This window comes from Ursus maritimus, unplaced genomic scaffold (genome assembly GCF_017311325.1).
Source record: "Ursus maritimus isolate PB19 unplaced genomic scaffold, ASM1731132v1 scaffold_35, whole genome shotgun sequence".
NCBI lineage: Eukaryota > Metazoa > Chordata > Mammalia > Carnivora > Ursidae > Ursus > Ursus maritimus.
Genome location: NW_024426119.1, coordinates 20,228,542 through 20,251,995, shown reverse-complemented (window position 1 = coordinate 20,251,995; position 23,454 = coordinate 20,228,542). Strand labels below are relative to the sequence as shown.

The 23,454-nt window shown below is 37.5% G+C and overlaps 1 protein-coding gene across 1 annotated transcript in view; it reads right to left on the bottom strand.

The window, feature by feature from the left end:
* Positions 1-23,454, bottom strand: part of WDR72 (WD repeat domain 72) — a 193,623-nt gene that overhangs the window by 121,369 nt on the left and 48,800 nt on the right. The window contains exon 13 of the mRNA XM_008705988.2: positions 12,131-12,333. Within this exon, the coding sequence (XP_008704210.1) occupies positions 12,131-12,333 (203 nt within the window). The remainder of the gene's footprint in view (positions 1-12,130; positions 12,334-23,454) is intronic.

The following is a 23,454-nucleotide window of genomic DNA, read 5'->3' as shown; positions in this document are numbered from 1 at the left end:
ACATGTTTTTTAAATAAAGCCAAGTAGCTGGGACTTAAATATTTGTGTTATGGTCCTAAATCTACAGCTGACATTTTTCTATTCACATATGCTTCATAATTTTGGATTTTATTCTAAGGATGACTACAACTCAGATTAATATTAATTGAATGTCCATCTCCAAGGCTCTTTTCTTCCCATTCAGGTCATGCTGGTGGAAGCTGAAAAGACTAATTCATAAACCATGATGTGGGTTCAACAGATTGGAACGTCACACAGCTGAAGAATATGTGTAATCATTATAGGACATTTAAACCACCTCCAAGGTAAGTGTCAAAATCAAATTTAAAACTCAGAAGACATTTCCGCTAAGGAAAGAAAATACAAGTTCTCAGCTTAAGAAATACAATGCAAATTATGTAACAATAATACTGATTAGCAGTTTGAATCTTATGAACATTTTGAAATATTAAAGGAGATACTTTATAGGTTTCAATTATGTATCAAGGTGGCCAGAACTTGGAAACAAACAAGCAAAAGTCACCAGAGGATAGGAAATCCTCCAATTTAAATTCTTTCCCAAGTATCACTTAAGAACCACCAACTATCCCTGCTCTAATTGTCAAGTGAGGAAACCTTTCATGACAGTATGGTGTTGAACGTTTACTCTGAATGAAATCCAGTATACCCTGAAAATGGGAATTAAAAGCAACCACATTAAATGATTTATCAAAAAGACACCAGGAAACTAGAGGGCTGTAAAAGTATGAAGGGACATAATGTTTCATTTATACATAATGAAGTGCTGAGTATCTTGTAGATTATATTGTTTGGTTCTGTTATATTTCATGATTTGTCTGTGAATTAAGCACCACTTTCAATGCTTGCTTTGCAAAAAGATAAAACAAGGACCCCAAATCATTAAGTTTAATCCACTAGTAAAGAATAAACAGATTTTGATAATTACTTCCTGTTATGAAACTGAATTCTGATAAATAAGAATATAATGTTTTAAAGTTCAAGAGCTTAGTCCTAGAATCACTGGAAACAGAGTATTAGGTTAAAGCAAAAAACCATCAAACTGTGGTCCTATAACTGGGCCAGAAGAACATAAAGCGAACCAATATCCAGGGCGCTGTTGCTTATCCAGAAACGTACTTCTGGTGCGACTCACTGAATCTGCTCTATCTGATCCCAACTGTTCCCTTGAGTAACACAGAGCGTCGATCGCTTAAATCAGATGTATGTTTCACGGCAGAATTTATTACGATTAATAGAATTATCATAAAAAGAAAAATAAATTTTTGAATGAACTGTACACAAAACTGATAGCTTTCTACTACTGTCATCCTAATTCTGTGCATTCTTGGTAACACCAGACATTTCACACCTAAGTTAAATAACATGTTCTAAAGACTGGTTAAGCTGATTATCAACATAACTGAACATCAAAAGCAAAAAGGAAAAATATGCTTAAGAGACCTTAAAGACAATGTATTATTTATAAACTGGACTTTAATTATAAATGACAAAGTCGAAGAAAAGATAGGTCCTTAGTAATTAATGGTGTCAGACTGCTAATCATATGATAAAGTTCTAGAATTTTGTGAAAGTTCTAGATTTAGGTAACTTCTTAGATTTGGAGAGTCATACCCATTGTCAGATTATTTTCTTGGTTAAGCCTCATGATAACCATGTAGGAAGACAGGACCCACATTATATCTTCCACACTCTGTTGTATGATGATCGATGCCATGCTATGGTTTCAGCAAAACAGGGTTTGACTTAAGGGACAAAAGAGACAGATCTCCTATGGCAGGGGCCAACTCCTCAAAGGAAAAGACCGGATGAAGAGGTCCCAAGAATCTTGATTCAAATTTCAGAAACGATTAGTACTAGGACAGTTAATCAGGGCACTTAGGCAGAGTTAAATGTTCCAGAACCAGAAGAAGGTAATAGTCCTAGAACAGCAGCCACACTGAGTTAGAACAACTTCCCATCTGTAGGCAGAATTGTAAGAATTCCCCCAAGATTCTCAGCCCCTTGTGAAATATGCCTTCTTCCAGTTATTCAACCAAACACAAATCTAGGTACTGTGCCGATGTAATTAAGGTTTCAAATCAGTTAACTTTTAAAATAGGGAGATTATCTGAGTTATCCTGATTTATTCACATAGATTTTTTTTTGAAAGCTGAGAGTTTTTTAATAGTTGCTGGGAGAGGGAGAAGTCAGAGATTCAAAATGTAAGGGGACTTGATGCAAAATAATTCCTCTGCTGCTGGTTTCAAGACTAAACCAGGGGCTATCTGGCAAGGTATGTGAGGTCCCGGGTTGATAGCCAGCAAGAAAACAGGGACCCCAGTCCCACTACCACAGGTAACTGAGCTCTGCTAATAACCTGAATAAGCTTGGAAAAGGGCCCCCAGCCTCAGATGACACAGCAACTGCAGGCTACCTAGATTTCAGCCATGGGAGACCCTGCACAGAGAATCCAACCAGGCCATGCCAGACTCTTGGCACAGAAGCAGCTGTGATATAATAAATGTGTATGGCTCTAAGCCTCTACGATCGTAGTAATTTGTTACATAGCAATAAAAAATTAAAACACCATCATTTTGAAGGGTTCAGGCAGAAAAAGCCAGAGTGGTCTCCAAGAGAGCTGAGATTGAGGTTTCTGGTTCCTGGAGAGGCAACCTGGAAGGAAGGGGTATACTAAGCAGGACTGATTAGAGAAAAGAAAAGAAAAATCAGAGATCCAAGCAAAAGTTAAATCCTATCAGCTAATCACACCAAAAGCAGGGAATTCTGGAATTCTAGGACTATAGGAGCCATCCCAAACTGACTTTTAGTCCACTGGATCCCCTGCTTAGTTAGCAATGAATGTTTATTGAAGGAAATGGGTGGGTAAGTGAAGACAGGACAATGTGGGAGCCCAGGAGTGAGCGGAATTTGGCAGGTCAGAGGCTGGCTGCAGGCACCGTCCATCAGGGCACGCAGCTACACCGGGACTGAGAGAGTGGAGACAGGAACCAACAGGCCCAGTACTGGATCTAAACCTAATTTACTGTATGATTCAATCAGGACTAGGCTCTAAAATCCTCTCAGTAAAGAAAGAAGAGGGGAAAACAGGTAACCTGATCACTTCGAGTTCTAACGCGCCACGGTGCCGAAAGTGGAAATAAAGGCTCTGGTGAACTTGTGCTCCTCCATGACTACTCTTTATGCAACCAGATTAAAATTTTACTTCAAGGAGCAAAAGGGAAAACAAAACACTTGTCACCAGAGAGTAAATAGAGAGGACCAACTTCTGTGTAATGACCAGAGGCCTCTCATATAAGCAGGAAGACTGATAAATGTGAGTACGACTTCATATTTTGCGAGCTTTCATACTGGCTTTCTAGACACCATCAGGTCTGGAACAACACGTGAAGACCAAAAAAATCCCCAAAACCTAAAATTTTCATTCCTATGTGATTTTGCAAGGAGTGAAGTATGTGCATGAGAAGTCCCTGCTGCTCACAGCAGTATTTATGACCCTTTTTTTAAAAATATATCTGGTGAAATGATCATACTTGGACTCAAAGCTTATGCAGGATGTTTTAATTTAGGATCAAAACAGCTGTTTCCATAGTAAGATGAGCTTCACTGTATATAGAGAATTGCAAATAATGTCATTTATGTCATTATTTGCGTTTAATGTCATGAGTGCCATTCAGGGATGTAGAGATCTGGTTGTGCCTCCAGGATGTCACTATTAAAATGCAATTCAGAAAAACGGATGGGGATATTAGCTGGATAGATTCTCCAATAAGTTCATGCTCTTTTAGCTCCAATGAATAAAGCTAAAGTCTTAATACATTTTGTTTTTACCAACATAGGGGAAACATTTCATGAGAATAAATGCTTTCTTTTCTGAGAATTGCTTCCTGTTACATTTTTGCATTTGCAGCTCTCTTAGGACCAGTTTCAACATAAGTCATTGGTACAGAAGTAGTGTTCCTGTTGGGATTCCTTTAAATGGGTCCAGATGGTACTCTCAGTCAATAAGTGATATTACCAGCTTTCAAGAAGAAAGATTTTATTCTCCTCCTTTTCTTTCCTGTTACAAGCCACTAACTCTTTAACTCAACATCTGAATGTCTAGAAATTTCATTTTTTACACCTGAAAATATCATCCACTGTGGTGGTTATAAACAATAGGATATAAACACAAGATACTCCTGATACAGGATGATACCTTGGTCACTGAGGAAACTCCAAGGTTCTGCAAAAAGGTAACATTTACCATTGCTTTGTCATCAGAACCAGCAAACTGTCCAAATCCACTGAAGTGAATTTGCATCCCAGCAGGTATAGAACTCTTGCAGTAGGTTAGAGACCTTTGGGTCCTACAAGAAGCAGGGTCTTAACAAATTTGGGAAATCACAGGTTTTTAAAAAGCAAAAGCAATTTACAACTGAGAAAAAAGAAAGAAAGGAAAGAAGAAATGAGGGAGGAAAAAGTCCCTAAACAGTCGTGGGCGCTAGTATCTATGATATGGACAAGACTACAGAATTCACAGTTTTTACAATATCTCTATAAAATCATTAATGTAAATGGAGGCAATTTAAAGCCATGCTTTAATAAATTATGTCACACTGTCCCTAGGTTAAACTAAAAAATTAAAATGCCTGGTATGTTCAACTTTTACTCACGTTTCTAGGCTAGTATATCCAGCCTGCAAGGGAACTGATGATGACAACCAGACTAACTGAAAAAGAATTATGATCTTAGATTTCTGTGTTTCTTAGGGGCTTGATGAATACTTGGGGGAGGGGACTGCGAGGAACTGAGCTAAATCTATGCAAAATCTAGTACTAAAGAAATGATATAACAATTTATTCACCGAAAGCGTTTACGTTAGAATTAACAAAAGAGATAACCTTTTTTGGAACCAGCTAAAACCAATGCAGAGCAAACCCTTTCTCCTAGAAATCATGACTATCTATCAGCAATTAGAAAAACAATAACGCTGACCTTGAATCAGCCTTAAAGGTCTTTGTATACAATTATATTATCAGCTTTATGAATTTTCAGTTGCTATCTCAGCCACAAATTCAATAAATGCAGAGTTGGTCGGTAATAGGAGGGCTATTTTAACAGCCTTCACTGAAAAAGGCATTTGAGAAAGTATGCGTTATACCAGCGTTTTCCATGTTAAAAACAGCTCTTTCAAATCCTGCTCAGCACACCACTGATGAAGACTTAAGGCATCTCAGGTAAACAACAATAAAAATTAAAATCATATTCGACAAAACCAGAAATGATTTAAATAATATCTGCAATCTTAGGAAATCAGCCATCAGCTAAATGGTTTTTATACCTAGAAAATTTTTCTTTTATTCAATATTAAGATTCAAAGTAAACTCTTGAAACATCTTTTTTTCTCATCTTGAGTTTATAATTTCACTTCCTCTTCTGTAATCTTAAATGTAACAGCTCACAACAGCACAGAAACCCAAAGCCAAAGAGCCCTCGTGTGCGGTTATTGAAATGAACAGATTCTGTATCTTTTACCACCAGCCAGGTATCATAGCAACCTTGTATTGCTGAAAACTGCTAGAAAACTCTTCAAAACCAGCCAGACTCTGCTTTAGGGAAATCTTTGACAACGCTGGAGACATCACTGGCTGTCAACATCTGTGGGTGTTGCTATGGGCACAGTCACAAAGAACCCCGCCATCTACACAAAAAGGTACACACGCAGAGAAGGTGGGAGGGATGCAGAAATATTGATAAGAAAATCAAAAAGAAGAAATAATTGCGCTGACGATATACAATAGGCACACAATTTTGAGACCATGCTTTACACTAATTCTCTTCCAATTGAAGCGAGAGAATCCAAATTCAACTTAACTGTAATTGTGACTAAACACGAACCAGAGGGTGGAAATAACATCCTAAAACTCTGCACTCGTACCATTTATCACAAGTCTTAATTTAAAACTCGAAGTGAATTGCATTTAAAATAATATTTAAACTTCCACTTATAAACCCTTGATAGTCGTTTATAAATCTACAGAAGAGAAAAGAACAGGTTACCATGAACAAGAACCCAATATTGATTTTTCGGCGGTGCAGTAAGGCATCTCCATTCTATTTGGCTGCTGTCAAAGCCACTCTGTAACAGCTGGAGTCAAATTGCACTATTTACAGCAAGAGCCCTTGTCAAGTGGACCATAAGTATCCTAACAATACACTATTCAAATGGCACTTTGCCACACAAATTGCTGACTTGATGAATAACCTATGTCAATGACTAAGGCCAATATAAAAGTTTCATTTTTATGAGAGGCTTTACATTCACACATTAAGTAAGCTTTCTTTGAAGAACTATTAGGCTATATATTTCAGGCCTGTGCACGCTGAAAATAATTAAAATCTGTTTAAATACATCAAGGGAACTTGACAACATTAATATGGATCTGGTGTTAACTACATTTGTCACATGAGTCAGAACAGTGCCCTTCTGTTCCTGGCACTCCCCACCGACACGTGCAGCACAATGCGGGACTTCAACCAGCCACGCACCGTGACATGCGAGCATTCTCCTTTTGTGCCTCGAATTTACATGGCCAATGAGTGTTTAGATACAAGCAATGCTTTGAAGCCCTGTGAGGAAATTCATGGTTGCTTCTGTGTGCAGATGGACAGCTGGAGTCATTTAACGGTGTGTTTCGTACTTTTCACAGTGACTCTGGGACCTCCTGAACTAGTTTTGAAAGAAAACTGTGAGGTGCTTTTCATACTTCTCCTCAGCATTGAGGTGACTGCATCCCAAAGTTTAAATTTATGCCACGAAATGAGAAAGGGACATTCTTCCTAAAGGAGCCATCAAAAAAGGTATTAATTATTACAGAGATTTTTGTTTAACTATTATATGTTATAGAAGTAGTTATGCTCTGTCAAAAATTTGCATCACTTCACATGTTCAAAAAGCAAATCGGTTTGTATAATTAATTCTCTGCTACTGTATATTTATAGTACAGGAAGACTATTGTCATTTAGGAACTCAAGTTTTAAGCTGAGATTCACTAGGTCAAAAGACTCAGAACAAAAATCTTAATCCAATGTATACAGAGAGAAATCCCTATATTTTAGTGATGTGCTTAGATGGCTAATAACAAAGATTTATTTTCTTTTAAAATTACACAAAATTGATGCAAAGTGTTTTGTACATGAGAAAAAAAAAATGAGAAAAAAAAGAGCTATATGCTCTTTATTACATTAAAAAGGTATACCAAAAATTAACTACTTATTAAGAAGGTGAAAATTATCATTCCTTATTAAAGATTTATCCCTATGTAATGCAATTAATTGTTTTCAAAACGTGTTATTTGTTCTTTTCTATAAATTTTGGTAATGAAATATAAACAATTCAGTCAAGACTGAGTTAATGTACATGTCATGTTGCCACATGAATTATGATTTCATATTTCTACATATAAATTTACAGGTTACATTTAAAAGCATTATCATTTAGAAGTTACTCTAATTCTATTCTGGTTATGTTTTTGTGTCATGAAATAGGAAAGAATTAACATTTCATTTTGATAAAGTAATTAGTAGTGGGGTCCAGTTTTTTATTGGTGGCCTATCAGTGCACCATCTGTGTTTTACAAGAGGTAGCAGGATAAAGCCCTAATAAGATTTTTCAGCAAATGGTACCAAACAGGTATCACTTAAGGTCAAGTGAAGGTTAAAAAAATTCATATTTTTAGAAAGCTCACTGGAATATAAATTAATGTAAATGAATTCTTTACCCATAATCAATTTTATATGTTTGGATAAAGGTGTGTATAAGTACATTATTTAAAGGAAATGCCATTAAAACTTGCTTAGATTGGGAGCTATCATGAGCACATTTGTTTTTCTAAAAAGGCAGATTTCCAAACACATATGCATTTAATAATTTCTATCAGGGAACAGACTTGATACAAGGTCTTTGGGATTGCATTCCACATAATGCAGAAGTTGGAATAAGTTGTTTCATTAAAAATTCAGGTATCTAGGGAGAGGAGATGTGCTGGCTGTTTTGCCAGTTCCTCCTGCCTCATAATCTCAAAGTCTAGAGAGGACTGTTTAGATCAGAAATTGGCAAACTATAGCCTGAACATCAAATCTGGTCCACTGCCTGTGTTTGTAAATAAAGTTTTATTGGAGCACAACAACACTTGCTTGCTTAAGAATTGTTTATGGTAGCTTCTGTGCTCCACAGCAGAGTTGAGTAGTTACAACAGCGAAAATCTGGCCCTCAAAGCCTAAAATATTTATCATCAGATTCCTTACAAAAAAGTTTGCTTATCTTTGGTTGAGTTCAAATTGTCCACTACAAGTAAAATGTAAACCACATATAAAATTTTAAATTGCCTAGTAGTCATATTAAAAAAATAAGTAAATAAAAAGAAACAGGTAAAATTCATTTTAATAACATATTTTATTTAGTCTTATATATAAAAAGATCATTTTAACATATGGTGCTAGCCAAATTTCAAGGATTCAATAGCCATATGCGATCAGTGGCTACCCTATTAAACACTGCAGCACTAAACAATCAATGGGGGGGGGGGTGTTGGGGCCCCATCAGGTTTTGTTGTTGTTGTTGTTATTGTTGTTGTTGTTTTAAAGAAAGGGCATTCCCAGGACACTACAATGGGTCTAAATCGTGACAGTTAAAATAATCCTGTTTATTACTCATTTACAGACAAGAAATTAAAAAAAAAAGTTTAAAACCAAGCAACCAACCAATAGCCAAAACAGGCCCTTTTCTCCTTAAAATATGATGAAGCTACAAAGATTTCTGCCATGTAGAGATGATTTTAGAAAGGTTGTTTATTTCCTTCTTTGAAGCTAAAATTCCTCCCACTGCAATTTAAACAGTTTCTATCTTGTTTTATCCTCAGCAGAATCTGAGAAAAGCAGCTCCCCATCACTAATATGATATTGTATTCCTTTAAATCCTTTAAGACTCTGGCCCTCTCCTACTCCACAAAGATTTTTCTTTGTCTAGCTGCACAAATTCAACAACTCTAGCATTTCAAATTGGACCCATTTTGAAAGTGTCTTATTTTATTCGTCGTTCTCTGTGAATTCGTTCCCAAATCCATATGCACTCTTCAAATGCAAGAAAAAAACTTGAATATAGCATTCAAATAAATTCCAAATATTTCAAAACACAGGTGGCTCACCACACAGATCTAACACACTTTTCTTTCACTGAAACAATTCACTCTACCATTTGAGAGTATTTCACTGCATGTCATTAAAACCCACTACAAAGTTCTGAGACACAAAGTAACTTTAGACATTTCTACATTTCACAGGCTTACTGTCCCTCATTTTCCTACCTCTAAAATGAGTGTGATTCAAATCCTCCTCTTTAAAACTATATTTTTTCTTATGAAAACCCATGAAGCATTTTATTATATTAACAATAAGGAGAATGGAGAATTTCCAAGCACTCTTGAAATTTCATGCATATTAAATTTGTAAATAAAAGAAGATTAAGATAAACGATCTCAAGAGTTTAAATCAAAGAGGATGAAAGGAAGATACCCAGAATATAACTGGAGAAGATATAACTTAGGGGAAGCACAAATAAAAACAGTTCTAATTAGCAGTAAGCTCAACAATAATAGAAGTATGGTGTCTAGAACAAAGGAGGTGATAGTCCTGTCTGATTAAACTTGCCTGCTCTGAAGAGAGCGAAGGTTAGATATCACAGTCATCTAAGGCGAAGGGCACTAGTGAGGAAATAAAGCTGGAATAAGCCTAAGAGTAGGAAAACAAGACCCTGGCATTTTATTGCTTCCTGGAGTCAAGAAAGAAACAAAATTACATAAAGAAAATGAAATCTATATATACTATTACCACTACCTAAAGGGTAGCTCTGAGGTCCTCCAAGAAACTGAAAGAAATAGTAATCAGTTTACCTTCTGGGAATTAAACTAGTAAAATAGGCACTTGATGAATGAGATTTGCTCCTGCAGACCCTAAGCATCTGACATGCACGAGTCAAGACACATCTCCAAGTTCCCGTCTGCTAGTCTGGCATATGATTCCCCTTATAAGATGCACACTCTATTATGCATAAAGAGCAGCAAAGCCACATTAAGACGGGAGTGCTTGGCAGTCATCTGGGCTCACTCACCGGGCTCTATTTACCTCATTCTTACAACAGGTATGATTCAATTTCCCATCTTTGGAGATGAAGACCTTATGACTGTCATATCTGGTTGTGAATGTTCAAGTTTCATCAGACTGACAGAATTTTCCTTATAAAATAGGACCTACTTCAAGAATGTGAAAAGCAGTTTTGTGAATCTAAAACCAATAAGACTAAATGAGAAAAGAAAAACAACAAACAACAACAACACGCTGTAGCCTAATGACCAGTTTTAACATCTGAAGAAGGAGAGTAGGAACAAAAGTGGGTGGTCTAAATGCAGTCTTAAAAAATAAAGATTCAAAATTTAGGAATTTTTCAATGTATAGCAGCCTTGACCAAGAAACGCAGTACCTTGCAACGGGCTCTTCAGAACTCAGGGAAGGAGCAGCCCCTGCCCCTGACTCGGTGTTCATCAAGGAGCCCTCCGTGAAAACTCCACCTCCCTCTTCTCCCAGGCTACCTGTGGCTTTGCTACAGTGACAATGTGCTGAGCGACGAACAGAATTTCAATTAACATTTTTCATCGTAAACTACAGCACTGCCATTCTAGTTTATACATGCATTTCTTGGGTGTTTGGTTAGTGTGGCTCAGTTCTCAAAAGACTGATAAAGCCTGGCCTCACTGATGACATCGGAATCATGTCTTTAACCCCAAAAAGCCAGAGATCACACAGGAGTGTCCCCACACCCAACCTGCACCTTTTTTTTTTTTTAATTTATTTATTTTTAAGTAGGCTCCATACCCAATGTGAAGCTTGAACTCATCACCCTGAGATCAAGAGTCACATGATCTACTCACTAAGCCAGTCAGGAGCTCCCACACCCCCCTTTTCTTTCCCACCCTGCAACTTTGAGGTACAACTTGAGACGCTTATGAAACTTTTAAGATGACAGATCCTTATGCCTCTAACCATACACATGCACATGAGATAAAACAAAGCCTTATTTAAAATTCTTATTAATGGTATTTTAAGACTTCATAATACTATTAAAACAATGGAAAACGTTAACAAATCAGTGAAATTTTGATTTAGAAATCCCACTTTTGGAAATATATCCCATTAAATAATACTGAATATGAAAAAAATCTTTAATAAAGGTTCATAGATATGGTATTCATGAAAGTGAAACATAAAAAACAATCCCTGTATTAATCCATAGGAAAATAATTTAATCAGTAATACTATATGCAAAGTATAGAGCAGGATGCAGTCATTAAAAAGTCATAATAATATTATGAAAAGAGGTCTACATAGAAAATACTCCATTAGATATATCCATATAAATGGCATAGTTACAACAACATGACGAGGCGATAACTTGGAAATATAGATGACAAAAAGATGGAAAAGTCCCTTAAAGAAATCAGATTAAATTACCATATGATTTTAAAACTGAAATTAAGAAAGCTCATCCAAATCTCTGTGAAAGGTGGTTAACTTGGTTTACAAGGCTAGAAGTAAACTCCATCACTGTGTATTAATTAAGGCTTGGAATCCTAAAGAGCTGGTGATCCTACAGATGCTGAGTAGATAAAAAAAAAATTGTCCCTACAATGATCCAGTTATTGTAATACCTTCTTGGTTTATCTGTAATAAGCATTTTAAAGAAGAGGTCATATATACTCAGCCAAAAAACAAAAATGGATCCAGACCACAGAATACAGTCCCTCCCCCTACTGAAAACCATCTAGAACTCAAGAATTATAAGATTGACTCAGTTACGATAACAGAACCTATCTTGTCAAAAAGAATGCTATCCCAAACCTAATAATCACTTAAAAAGTTATCCTGATTCACCCAAGAGCCCTTGGTAGATAGGTCTGGTAGATGCAGTCTCCTCTCAGTTCTTGTTTTTGTGCTAACATTTAATTGCCACATATCCATGAAGGCACATTACTCCTTCCTCGGGGCTGATCATGTTCTCTGGGAGGTTTGAACTTACCTTACATGAAGACTCCACCTGCAGACCGGGGCAAGGGATGGGCCCAAACTGATAGGCGCTGGAAGATCTCTGCTCTACACTTTTGTGCTTATGTGTCTCTGAGGCAACCAGAAGTACAGACTCGGGCTTTAGAAGCTGTGAATCATCACAACAATTGAGAATAATTCTTGCTCTTTCTCCCGTTTCATGTCTTTCCAAAGTGCCTGGAAAACAAGATTAGAAATTAAAAAAAATTATGCACAATATGTACTCCAAAAGAATGAAAAGAACAAAACACTTATACCAGAAAAAAATCACAATTCTTTAAGTGATCATGCCTTCTTACAACTGAAAAAGCAGCCTGGGAGCCTTCTCTAAATTATTCAAATCATCATCTTACAAAGGCTGAAATTATGGGCTTGAAAACCTTGTCTTCCTCTTTGTGCTTTTTTATCCGCTGAAATCAACAGGGCATTCAATAGTCTTTAACAGTAAAATCTCTTACTTAGTATACAGTATGCAAGTAATCAATAACCAGCAACTATGGAATATTTTAGTGCTGTCCCCTAGTGTTTCAACTCACAAACAACAGAGAACTGCAGTGTTTTTTGCTAAAAAAAGAGGTTTCTGTTGGTAATGTATGTACATAATTTACGTGGATAGGACAAGTAAGAAAACTGATACTTTGTATTTGTTACTCCTTTTCCCAAGGGCCCCCACTGCTTCAGGAATGCAGACCACTCTAGAATTTTGTTATTGTTGCTATTATATCCTTTGACTTTTATTTACTTTATTAGAAGAAAAAAAAAAACCACAAACAATCCTTTTGCCCTCTTCTCTGCCATTCCACAAGTTCCAGAATTTCAAGATGCTGGTAAAAGGAACAAGCACAAAATAGAGCAAAAGTATCACAAAACAACTCCGAAGGAGTTAATGCTTTTATAAAATGCGATGCCAAACTCTCACTGAAATCTTAACAAATATGAATTAATCATGACCACTGTCTCTATGAGTTCATTTACATTATTCATACTATATTAAATATAAAACCTATATCCTACTAAGTAAAGATGCTAAGGAAAATTAACCTGACATACAAACTTAATACAGATTTTATCTCGTATTACTTCTAACCTGTCAATGAGAAAGTAGTTGTACTAATTGTTAAGAAGGAGAAAGTTAATTCTTATCAGTAGTATTTTTTTAAAGATTATATTTATTTATCTGAGAGAGAGAGAGTGCATGAGTGAGGGGAAGGGCAGCGGGGGAAGGAGAGAGAGAGGGAGAGAAACCCAAGCAGACTCCGAGCTGAGCCCGGAACCCATCTCAGGACCCTGAGATCACGACCTGAGCCAGAACTAAGAGTTAGATGCTCAACTGACTGAGCCATCCAGGCACCCCTCTTATTAATAGTATTAAGAAAATATAATTTTAGGGGCGCCTGGGTGATGCAGTCGTTAGGCGTCTGCCTTCGGCTCAGGGCGTGATCCCGGCGTTCTGGGATCGAGCCCCACGTCAGGTTCTTCTGCTGGGAGCCTGGTTCTTCCTCTCCCACTCCCCCTGCTTGTGTTCCCTCTCTCGCTGGCTGTCTCTCTCTGTCAAATACATAAATAAAATTTTAAATAAATAAATAAAATAAAATATAATTTTAAAAGAATTACAATAACGAAATAAAAAGAATTCCGTAATACTGTCTTTAGATAAGTAGATTTGAAGATTAGGACTATCCAGTCTTTTCTCATTTTTCCTCTTCTCTTCCATATCATTTCTTTATAGCAACTGAACTACCATTAGTTGGTACTCTGGATTCTAAATCAGCAACAGCTACTATGCTAAAATATTTGGTGGAAGTATAGTCACTAGTCTTTTAACAATGACATATTTTTTACAACATTTCTGCATTCATAGATTAACACCTTTAGCATATAAATTTACAAACATGTTATTTCTCTAGGCTTTTTTTTTTTTCATCAAGACTGATATATCTTGAACAAATAAATAAAGCTGGCAGCAGCAAGAAAATTCCTTTTCTCAAGGACGATAATAACAAAAGTTTCTCAAACCAAAGATAATAGTTATTACTCCTTTCTGAAAATGACTACATTCCAGAACTTGTAACTGTGACACCTAGCAAATCTTACTGACTTTCTGAGATATCTCTTTGAATATGGTATCACCATGGGTATTTTCTTCTCACAGGTTTTCAGTGGTTCCTCAAACTGATTTTTTAAAAAGATTCTGAGAATTCTTAGGAAAGAATTTATTGTACTTTAATACTTATAATATGTGCCTTATACTATACATTTTACATATATATATGTTATTTTATACCTAATGTCTACACAAACAACTATTTCTTGCATTTCTCAGTGATGAAAATAGTTTACCCATGAACTTGGGCAGCTGTAATCTATTTTCATTCATGCATAAATAATCAACTTAGCATCTACCATGGGTACTCATTCACTGTGCCAGATGCTGGAAATTATGCTAAACAAGAATGATTCAGTTCTTGTCCCTCTTGAGCTCACTTAACATCTCATGGTTGTGTAGAGGCAAGAAATATCTTAAAACTAATACGCTGTAATATATACAGTAACACAAAGTTATTTTTACTCCAAACTAAAAATCTCCCATTCTAACAGAATGTTGGACACCTAGTTTTGAGAACAATAGTTTCCATCATGACTAGCTGTAAAATACATGAAAATAATTATTTTGTTTCAAAGAACTCGTTGAAGCACAAATGCGACTTAAGGAATCATTAGAGTGAGTCAATTTCTTTTCAAGTTATCACAGACAAGTAAATTACATGTTTAAAACAATGAAGTGATTTTATTACAAGTTCAGGACAACAGCTTTTAAAAGCCCTCGTTCAAAACGCTGAAAGTGGATAAATAGTGAATCCCAGGTATGCTAGTCACCAATTCATTGTTGCTTAGTTCCAAATTCACCCTTCATTGTCTGCTCTGTGAAAACCGATACGTGCTCTTTAAATATTTTTCCTTCAACAGCTGGTATAATGTTAACTTCTGTGGATAAAAGGTGATGGAAAAAAAAGTGATTAAAAAGAAAAGGGGAGCACCTGGATGGCTCAGTTGGTTAAGGGTCTGCCTTCAGCTCAGGTCATGATTCCAGCCAGGGGAGTCTGCTTCTCCCTCTGCCCCTCACCCTGCTCATGAGCTCCTGCTCTCTCTCTCAAATAAATAAATAAAATCTTAAAAAAAAAAAAAAAAAGAAAAGAAAAGAAAGAAAAGTCTAGTAGAGGAAAAGGTTCTTTTCTTCTTGGTCCTGGCGTGCTCTGTTGCAACAGTGTGGGTGGATTCCCAGGCTGCCCCAGCAAGAGGCTCCTACAGTGCGGGACAGCCAGCAGCAGCCAGCAGGTAGCAGCTGCCTTGGGCACTCTTTGTGTGGTTGCATGACAGAGTACATCTAATGAGACATCTCTCTGTGATGTCTTAGCACCTTAGGGAGCATATTTCTGGCAAGTTCCACCATACCACACCACACCAGCTTGTCTACCATCCAGTGACCACAGCTATGACCTGTCCTGTAAAGTCAGTATCTTAGCCCTGCACTGGGGTGGGGCGGGGGTGTCTCTTCCTTTGCCAGCCTATTTCAGCTCTAGGGGTAGTGGCTGCTCCTTAAATCTGCTATTATTATATTTTCTAGAGTTTTCATTAGTTCTTACCAGCCAGTTCCTCATATCAATTCTTTGTGATGTTTAATAATTTTTTATACTTAATTTTCTCTGGTCAAATTATGGTGTCATTTCTCTCTCCTGATTAGACAGATTGATATACCATGATCAAACACTTCCGATGCAGAATGTTCTTTTAAATATATCCTGAAATTATGGGATTCATGTAACTTCAGGGATATATTTAAATTGTTAGAGAGTCTATAGCAAAAACGGTAAGCTAGGAGGGACGGCATGACCCTGAGGAAGTCCAAAAAGCAGTGTGTTTGTAACTCTAATAACAGTCTTTGGCAGTAGACAGACTCATCACCGCTTCCTGATATTAAAGACATATCAGAAACTGAAGGTTTACAAAATTGCTTAATTCAACATCCAATTTCAAGCGAATTTTTGCTTTCCAAAATGAACTCAATGGTAACTAGATCTTTTTTCTTTTGCTCCGTGCTACATCAAGAATACACGCTAACTCACACTTAACTCTTCATCTGAATCAATCTGAACATGATAAGGAAAGATATGTGTGAATTACGTATTATTTTATGTGATAACAATTTCCTCCCTCCAAGTAAATATTATGTGAAAAATACCAGAAAATCTATTCCAAGTAAAATCGTATTGTATACAAATGCTTTCTATGCAAATATGTAAATATCTTGCAGTTTTTCTATTGTTTTTTCATTAACATGAGTTTTAATACAACTTGTTCTAATCATAAACTAGTAATAGTACGTCTGAGAATGGAATCAATCCTGGGAAGACAGAGCTTGGAACAATTAGTGTCCTAACAGAGTGAAGGAAAGATGACACCGGTAAGCATCAGAAGCACTCTTCACTGATCCCAAATTGCTTATTCCTCAAAATGCCAGTGCACAGAAATATAGAGAGTAGCAAGATCCTCTGTGCAGAGCCCTAGGCCCGTATTGACAATATTTCCACTGTATATCCTGCTTTCACTGCCAATTCGACATTGCATAATCACTTTTTTTTTTTTTTTTAACCAAAAGTTTCCCTGTGTTCCCTCTTTGCAACCCCGTCTAGCTGTTACCCTCTCTGTCAGGGATGACAGCCTGCAGACATCACTGGATGGTGGCTAAGAGGAGACCTCACACCAGGCCACCCTGCACATGAATCCTGGTTTTACCCAACCAATCGTGTGGCCCTGGGCAAGTCACTTTACATTTCTGTGCCTCTGTTTCCTCACCTGTGCAATGGGGTTAATAATAATTCTGACCTCGCAGGGTTACTATGTAGATTGCACTGAGTAGACATTTTAAAGGGCTTAGACGGTTCTGGCACACAGTATGTGCTATACTATATGACAGCCCCCCTCTGACACATGACAAGTTCTCACTCAGCCCCTTGTGAGCAGTTTAACAAACCTCGTGGCTCTGTGGCCCTGGATCTGTCTCACACTCGGGCCTGGGGTCACTGCACATATGACCAGAGTGGGCCCCCACCATCTCCTACCTGAGACTCAAATCTTCTCAATCAGCCTTGCCTCTCAAGCTAGGTTATAATCAGAATCAGCAGGATTATATATTTGACTTATTTTTTAATCCTCTTTAGTAAACCAGGCTGAAGTCTGGCATAAATTAAAGGCTAGATAAATACTTCTTAATGGATTATATGACATCAGCAACCTGGCTAATGATTTTTTACTGTGGCTACACTTGGGATTAAATCCAAACTCCTTGACCTACAAGTCATATTCTTGCCTCTGCTTCCTCCCATGTCATCCTCCCCTTGCTCACAAATCAGTTTTTAAAAATATCCTTGAAATAAACACATCCTTTCCTGCTAGCTCTATCTCACTCTTTAAATATTAGTTTAATATCTCACCTCCTCAGAGAGGGCTTTCTAAAGTAAATTCTTATCCTCTCTTGAATTGTTTTCTATCTTAGCTTCTTTCCTTAATTTTATAGAACTTAACACATTTGTAATTGTTTTATTTGATTTGCTTGCTTAAAGTCAGGGGTGCCCCCCTTCCAGATGCTTTTTTTTTTTTTTTTTTTTGGCAAGTATGTATTCTGTGAGCTTGGAACAAAGCAGGGCTCAATACTTGTTCACTGAATGAATAAATTAAATGTTACCCTTTCCCTGTAGCAGTGGAAGGAGAAGGTAATGAAGGCATCAGAGCACACCAGGGTCTCAGTGTGACAGCAGTTAACACAAAACTATACTTATTGTAACCCCAGAGCCAGCAGGCTGCCAACACTGGGAATAGTACATTCAAATGACAGGTGCCTGTCCTCCCTCGCCACTATGCTGCTGGGTTGTCCTGATGCCTCAAGAATTTGGAACTGCAAACAGTGAATCAGCCTCTAAATGAAACATGTTCACTTGTGGAGTAGCCGTTTCTTGCACCACAGACTAAGTAGCAGAATATGCTAGTCTCCAGAGAGGAAAGAATAAGAAAATGCACAGAGAGACACAGGAAAAAAACACAAAAGGAAGAAAAGAGAGACAGAGGAAGGGAGGGAGAGAGAGACCTTCAACTTTCTTGTTCTTAGTCCCTTTCTAAGGACTAGTACCCCTGAAGTCTCTGCAACACACCGCTGAGTACTTACAACAAATACTTCTTTCTGATAAACCAACTTCTCTTTTATTTTAAATTTTTTTAGATTTTTTTAGATTTGAGAGAAAGAAGCAGAGGGAGAGGGAGAAGCAGACTCCACACTGAGCTCAGAACCGGATGTGGGGCTTGATCTCACTACACTGAGATCATGACCTGAGCCGAAATCAGAGTCGGACACTTAACCGACTGAGCCACCCAGAGGCCCCTAAAACCAATATAATTTGGCTTCTCACTGTTTCTTAGCTACCTAAAGGGCCTAATAAAGAAGGGGCAGAGATGTTTCTATTGTTGAAAAAGCCAAGTTTGAGAACATCCAAACAGATACGCAAAGTTAACAATGCAGAGCTCCAGGTAGCGGTGGAAGCATGGAGACAGAGGCTGAGGCTTTACCAGCAGCTGGGTGGGGGCTAAACCCCAATGGAAGAATGCCACCTCCAGGAGAGTCTGGAGTGAGGTGTGTCAGGACGCCAGCACAAAACCTTTAGCAATTTCTGCACATAAAGAGGAAAGGGAAGGAAAAGACGAGGATTCAGAAACTGTTGTAAATCAGTATGTTGCTAAAATATAGCCATATTTTAGGGGCGCCTGGGTAGCGCAGTCATTAAAGCGTCTGCCTTTGGCTCAGGGCGTGATCCCGGCGTTCTGGGATCGAGCCCCATATCGGGCTCCTCCGCTGGGAGCCTGCTTCTTCCTCTCTCACTCGCCTGCTGTGTTCCCTCTCTCACTGGCTGTCTCTCTGTCACATAAATAAATAAAATCTTTAAAAAAAAAAAAAGCCATATTTTAAATCCATTAGGATTGTCAATATTTATAGGATACGTACAGTTTTTTGCTTGCTTTGTTTTTAAATAGGGCAAATAATCACTTTGTGATGTGCCTCTCGTGAAATCTAATTTTGAAGTATCAAGCTATCTTACCGCAAGATGTGTAACTGTGAAGGATGCTGCTTTCAGCTGTGGTAGAAGAGCAAAGCAGAGTAAAGAGAATACTTTTTGGTGATAAAATATGCCTTACGGATGTAACAGACTTGAATGTCTACATAAAGAAAGGAAAGAAGGAGCAGTAATATTCCACATTTTAACTTTCTTGCAAACAGCCAACACTTGCTCCCTGGATTTTATGTCTCTTGTACTTGGCCCATATTTGTAATATTTGCTATCTTCTATCTAAGATTTATTTATTTATGAGAGAGAGCGCACAAGTGAGAGGGGCAGAAGGGGAGGGAGAGGGAATCTCAAGCCAACTCTGTGCTGAGCACAGGGCCCAATGAGGGGCTTGATCCCAAGACCATGAGATCACACCCTGAGCCAAAACTGAGTCGGAGGCTTAACCAACTGTGCCACCTGGGTGCCCCTTAAATTACTTATTTTAAGCCCCCCAGCCAGACCAACTCTATCCTAACACTCAATAATTAGGTCCACTAAATCTGTGGGGAAAAGAACAGCTACTATCCCAAAAGGGACAGAAACAGTTAAAAAAAGAAATCATATTCACTTGATGAATCCATCTGCAAATGATCAGAAGAAATGATTCAAAAATACCCAGATAGAGTAACACTATATTGCACTGTACAGAAACACTTTATTTACTCAAAATTATTCATAAATAAATGTGACACAGTGATTGACTTACTATCACTCATGGTGCTTTTCCTTAGAAGAACAATGAAGAACATTCTCCTCAGAAGAACATTACCATAGGAACATAAAATCCTCCCAGGCCACTAAAACCACTTATATTGTAAACCTACAAATTTCATTTTATTTTTTATCTTTGATTTTAATTCCATTATAATAAACATGCATGTTATATTAGTTTCAGGTGTATAATGCAGTGATTCAACAATTCTACATATTTCTCAGTGCTCATCAGAATAAGTGTGCTCTTAATCCCCTTCATCTATTTCACCCATCTCCCCATTCACCTCCCCTCTGGTAACCATCAGTTAAACCTACAAATTTTAAATAAATTGTTTTACCAAAAACTAAAAACATTTTCAATTAAATATTCTGCTCATTATGGGATTGTGAAAAATCAAAATTTGGTAAATAACTCCTATTATGAAATTAGTAATGAATATAAATTGTACTTATTTGAACAAAGTTTAACAACAACAAAAAACATGTAAGTGTATACCTTATAGAATTCTGTCTTTTTTTTTTCCAGGCAGGCATTTTCTAACTGATTCCACCACGGTAATGGGCTGTTAGAGAGTGGACAGTTATATTTCAGAAGGACTACCTCTAAAACACAATAGGCTAAAAAAAAGAAAGAAAGGCCTCACTACCAAATTCAGTAGTCAAATTCATGAGATCAGGTTTCAGCAAAAGAGCTGACTGACAGCTGTCATTAAACTCCACGCATCAAGGAATTTGACCACTGGGTCTGTTGTAAGATTTATCATTTATCTTCAGTTTCACATGAAGTTCATTGCCTTGCTCACAGAAGTGTATGGAGATCGACCTGGTGCCCCCTTCCTAACAAAACCATTTCACAGTTACTGCATCTTACTCCAGAAAATGTATAACTGATGGGGGTTCTGACCAGAGGGAGGGAAACTGGAGGCATCAAACTTAGCTAACTAGAAAGTAACGAAGGATATGGAAAGGGAATGGATCTGGAAATATTAAATTAGGCACAAAGGTACATATCTTCATTCGTTAATGTATCTGGATATAACGTATTCGGCTGTAAAACAGATTGTCAAGGATGTGGCTCATTTTGTTCTATACAAAGGTCCTAATACGATAACAAACTTACAATTGGCTTTGTGTCAACCTTCTATACCTTTAGGGCATATAGAATACATTTTTACAAAGTCCCTGAGCACCACGACCTTAACCCTAGTTCTGCCACTGCCTCCAGCACATTCTGAGCAACACTGGGACTTATCAGCTGGGCCACACTCAACCCTCACATCTAATTCTGACTGCTGACCTCCAGAAAAACAGAATAAAGGGGTGGGGGTGGGGTGAAAGGAAGAAAGGGTTCAAAACACATAAAGGTTTATAGTTGCTGAGATGTATAAGGAATACAAATAATGCATTCATTTAACATAAATTGTAAACTAAGCTTCTTTTTACAAGGTATTTAGTCATTACATATTCCTTTTTAAACCTGTGCTAACACCATAGAATCTACTATGACTAACTTAATTGTTAACCTCACTTTAAAACCTAATACAATTTACAATCAATTTAAGGGGTGAATGTTTACAGAAAAGTGTTCCTGTAAGTTTATAATTACCTATTACATACAAAATATTAAAATCGCACTGCTTCTGAGTATTGCAAAATGTTATTCGTTCTGTATTGTTTGATTTTTTTTTACACCAGGAATGCTTATTTTTTAGTTTTAAAATATTTCAAGAATAGTTCTTTATTTCCCCTCATGCTTTTGGCTGAAGTTATGATAAGTTATTTGGAGGATATAATATCCTTCATGAGATTTGATGCTATCATTTATTCACTCAGGTAAATATCTTGCTGAGCTGATGTGGAATTTTGCCTGGATAAAAGAATTGTATTGGGAGAGAAAAACATGGGGCACAGTCTCCTGAATAAGGTACTGGATAACAGGTGAAGGCTTATTGAAAGTCTCCTTTTTGGGGGTGGGTACAGTGGAGCGGGCAGGGCACGAACACTTTAATTGCAATCAATTTCCCTTTTGGGATATGGCAGTCTTTCCCTTAGGAAAATAATGAGTGATCAAAGCTCCAGCAGACGTGTCAGGGTTTAGTCTGAAAGCACCAATGCTCTGGGTACCCTCACGATAGTACTGGGTCCCCAGGTCATCTGTAAAATTTAATTCCATGTTCCTGCAGCCAGCGACCCAAAAATCTTTTCCCATCTCTTTAATCTTCTATCCCATGGACTTACTCAGAAATGGGAACCTCCAAAAAGGACCCTACCTGCACAAGAATATAACAGAATTCTAAGATCCCCAATCTTCGTCATCTTTACGTGATGTCTTCCCTAGTGAATATGATGGAATAGCACTACAATGATTATGTTGTTACATGGCAAACGAGGGACATGGCAGATAAAATTAAGGTTTCTAACCAGCTGACCTTAAAATAGGGAGATTATTCAGGTGGGTCAGGCCTAATTAGGTGAGCCTGTTAAATGCAGACTGTTTCCAGGGTGCGTCGGTGGTGTAGTCAACTAAGCAACCGACTCTTGGTTTTGGCTCAGGTCGTGATCTCAGGGTCTGCTTCAAGCTCTGCACTCAGTAGGGAGTCTGCTTCAGAGTCTCTCTCCCTCTCTCTCTGCACCCCCTTGTGCTCTCGCTTGCTCTTTCTCTCTCAAATAAATAAATAAATAAATAAATAAATAAATCTTAAAAAAAAAAAAAAGGCAGAGCATTTTCTCTAGCTGGTGGAACAAGAGGACGTTAGATTTAAAGCATAAGAAGGATCCAAGGTGTCATTACTGGCTTTGAAGATGGAGAAGGGAACATACAAGGGTAAGAGTGGCCTCTCATAGCTAAGAATGATAGCTGGTGAAGATCCAGCAAGGACCTCAGACCTACAACCATAAAGAACTAAGTTCTGCTGAGGACCTGAATAAGCTTGGAAGTGAATTGTTCCCCAGAGCCTCCAGTTGAGAGCCCAGCTTGCAGAACCTCGAATTCGGCCTCGTGAGGCTCTAAGCGGAGAACCTACTCGAGCTTACTTAGACTTCTTATAGAACTGAGACAGTAAATGGATGTTGCTTTAAGGGGCTAAATTTGCGGTAATTTGTTACACAGCCAGAGAAAACTAATACAATTAGGACTAGCAAAAGCACTTTCACTTTGGACCAGGTTTAGACCTCAATTTTTTAAATTATTTTTTTAAATTATTCTATACGTGAGATTCCTGGTTCATCAAATAAATAATTACACAGATGCATAAAGTCATAAAAACAAATAAATGTGAGGACTGGTTAGACATTTAATTCTTATTTAATAACCCTTTTCCCATCCTCATGCTCTATTAGGAGCCAAGAAGATATTTGCTAAATAGCTAGTGATTAAGCAATCATATATCACATCCAAAAAAAAAAAAAACCCTTCTAAAGCACTCAATTA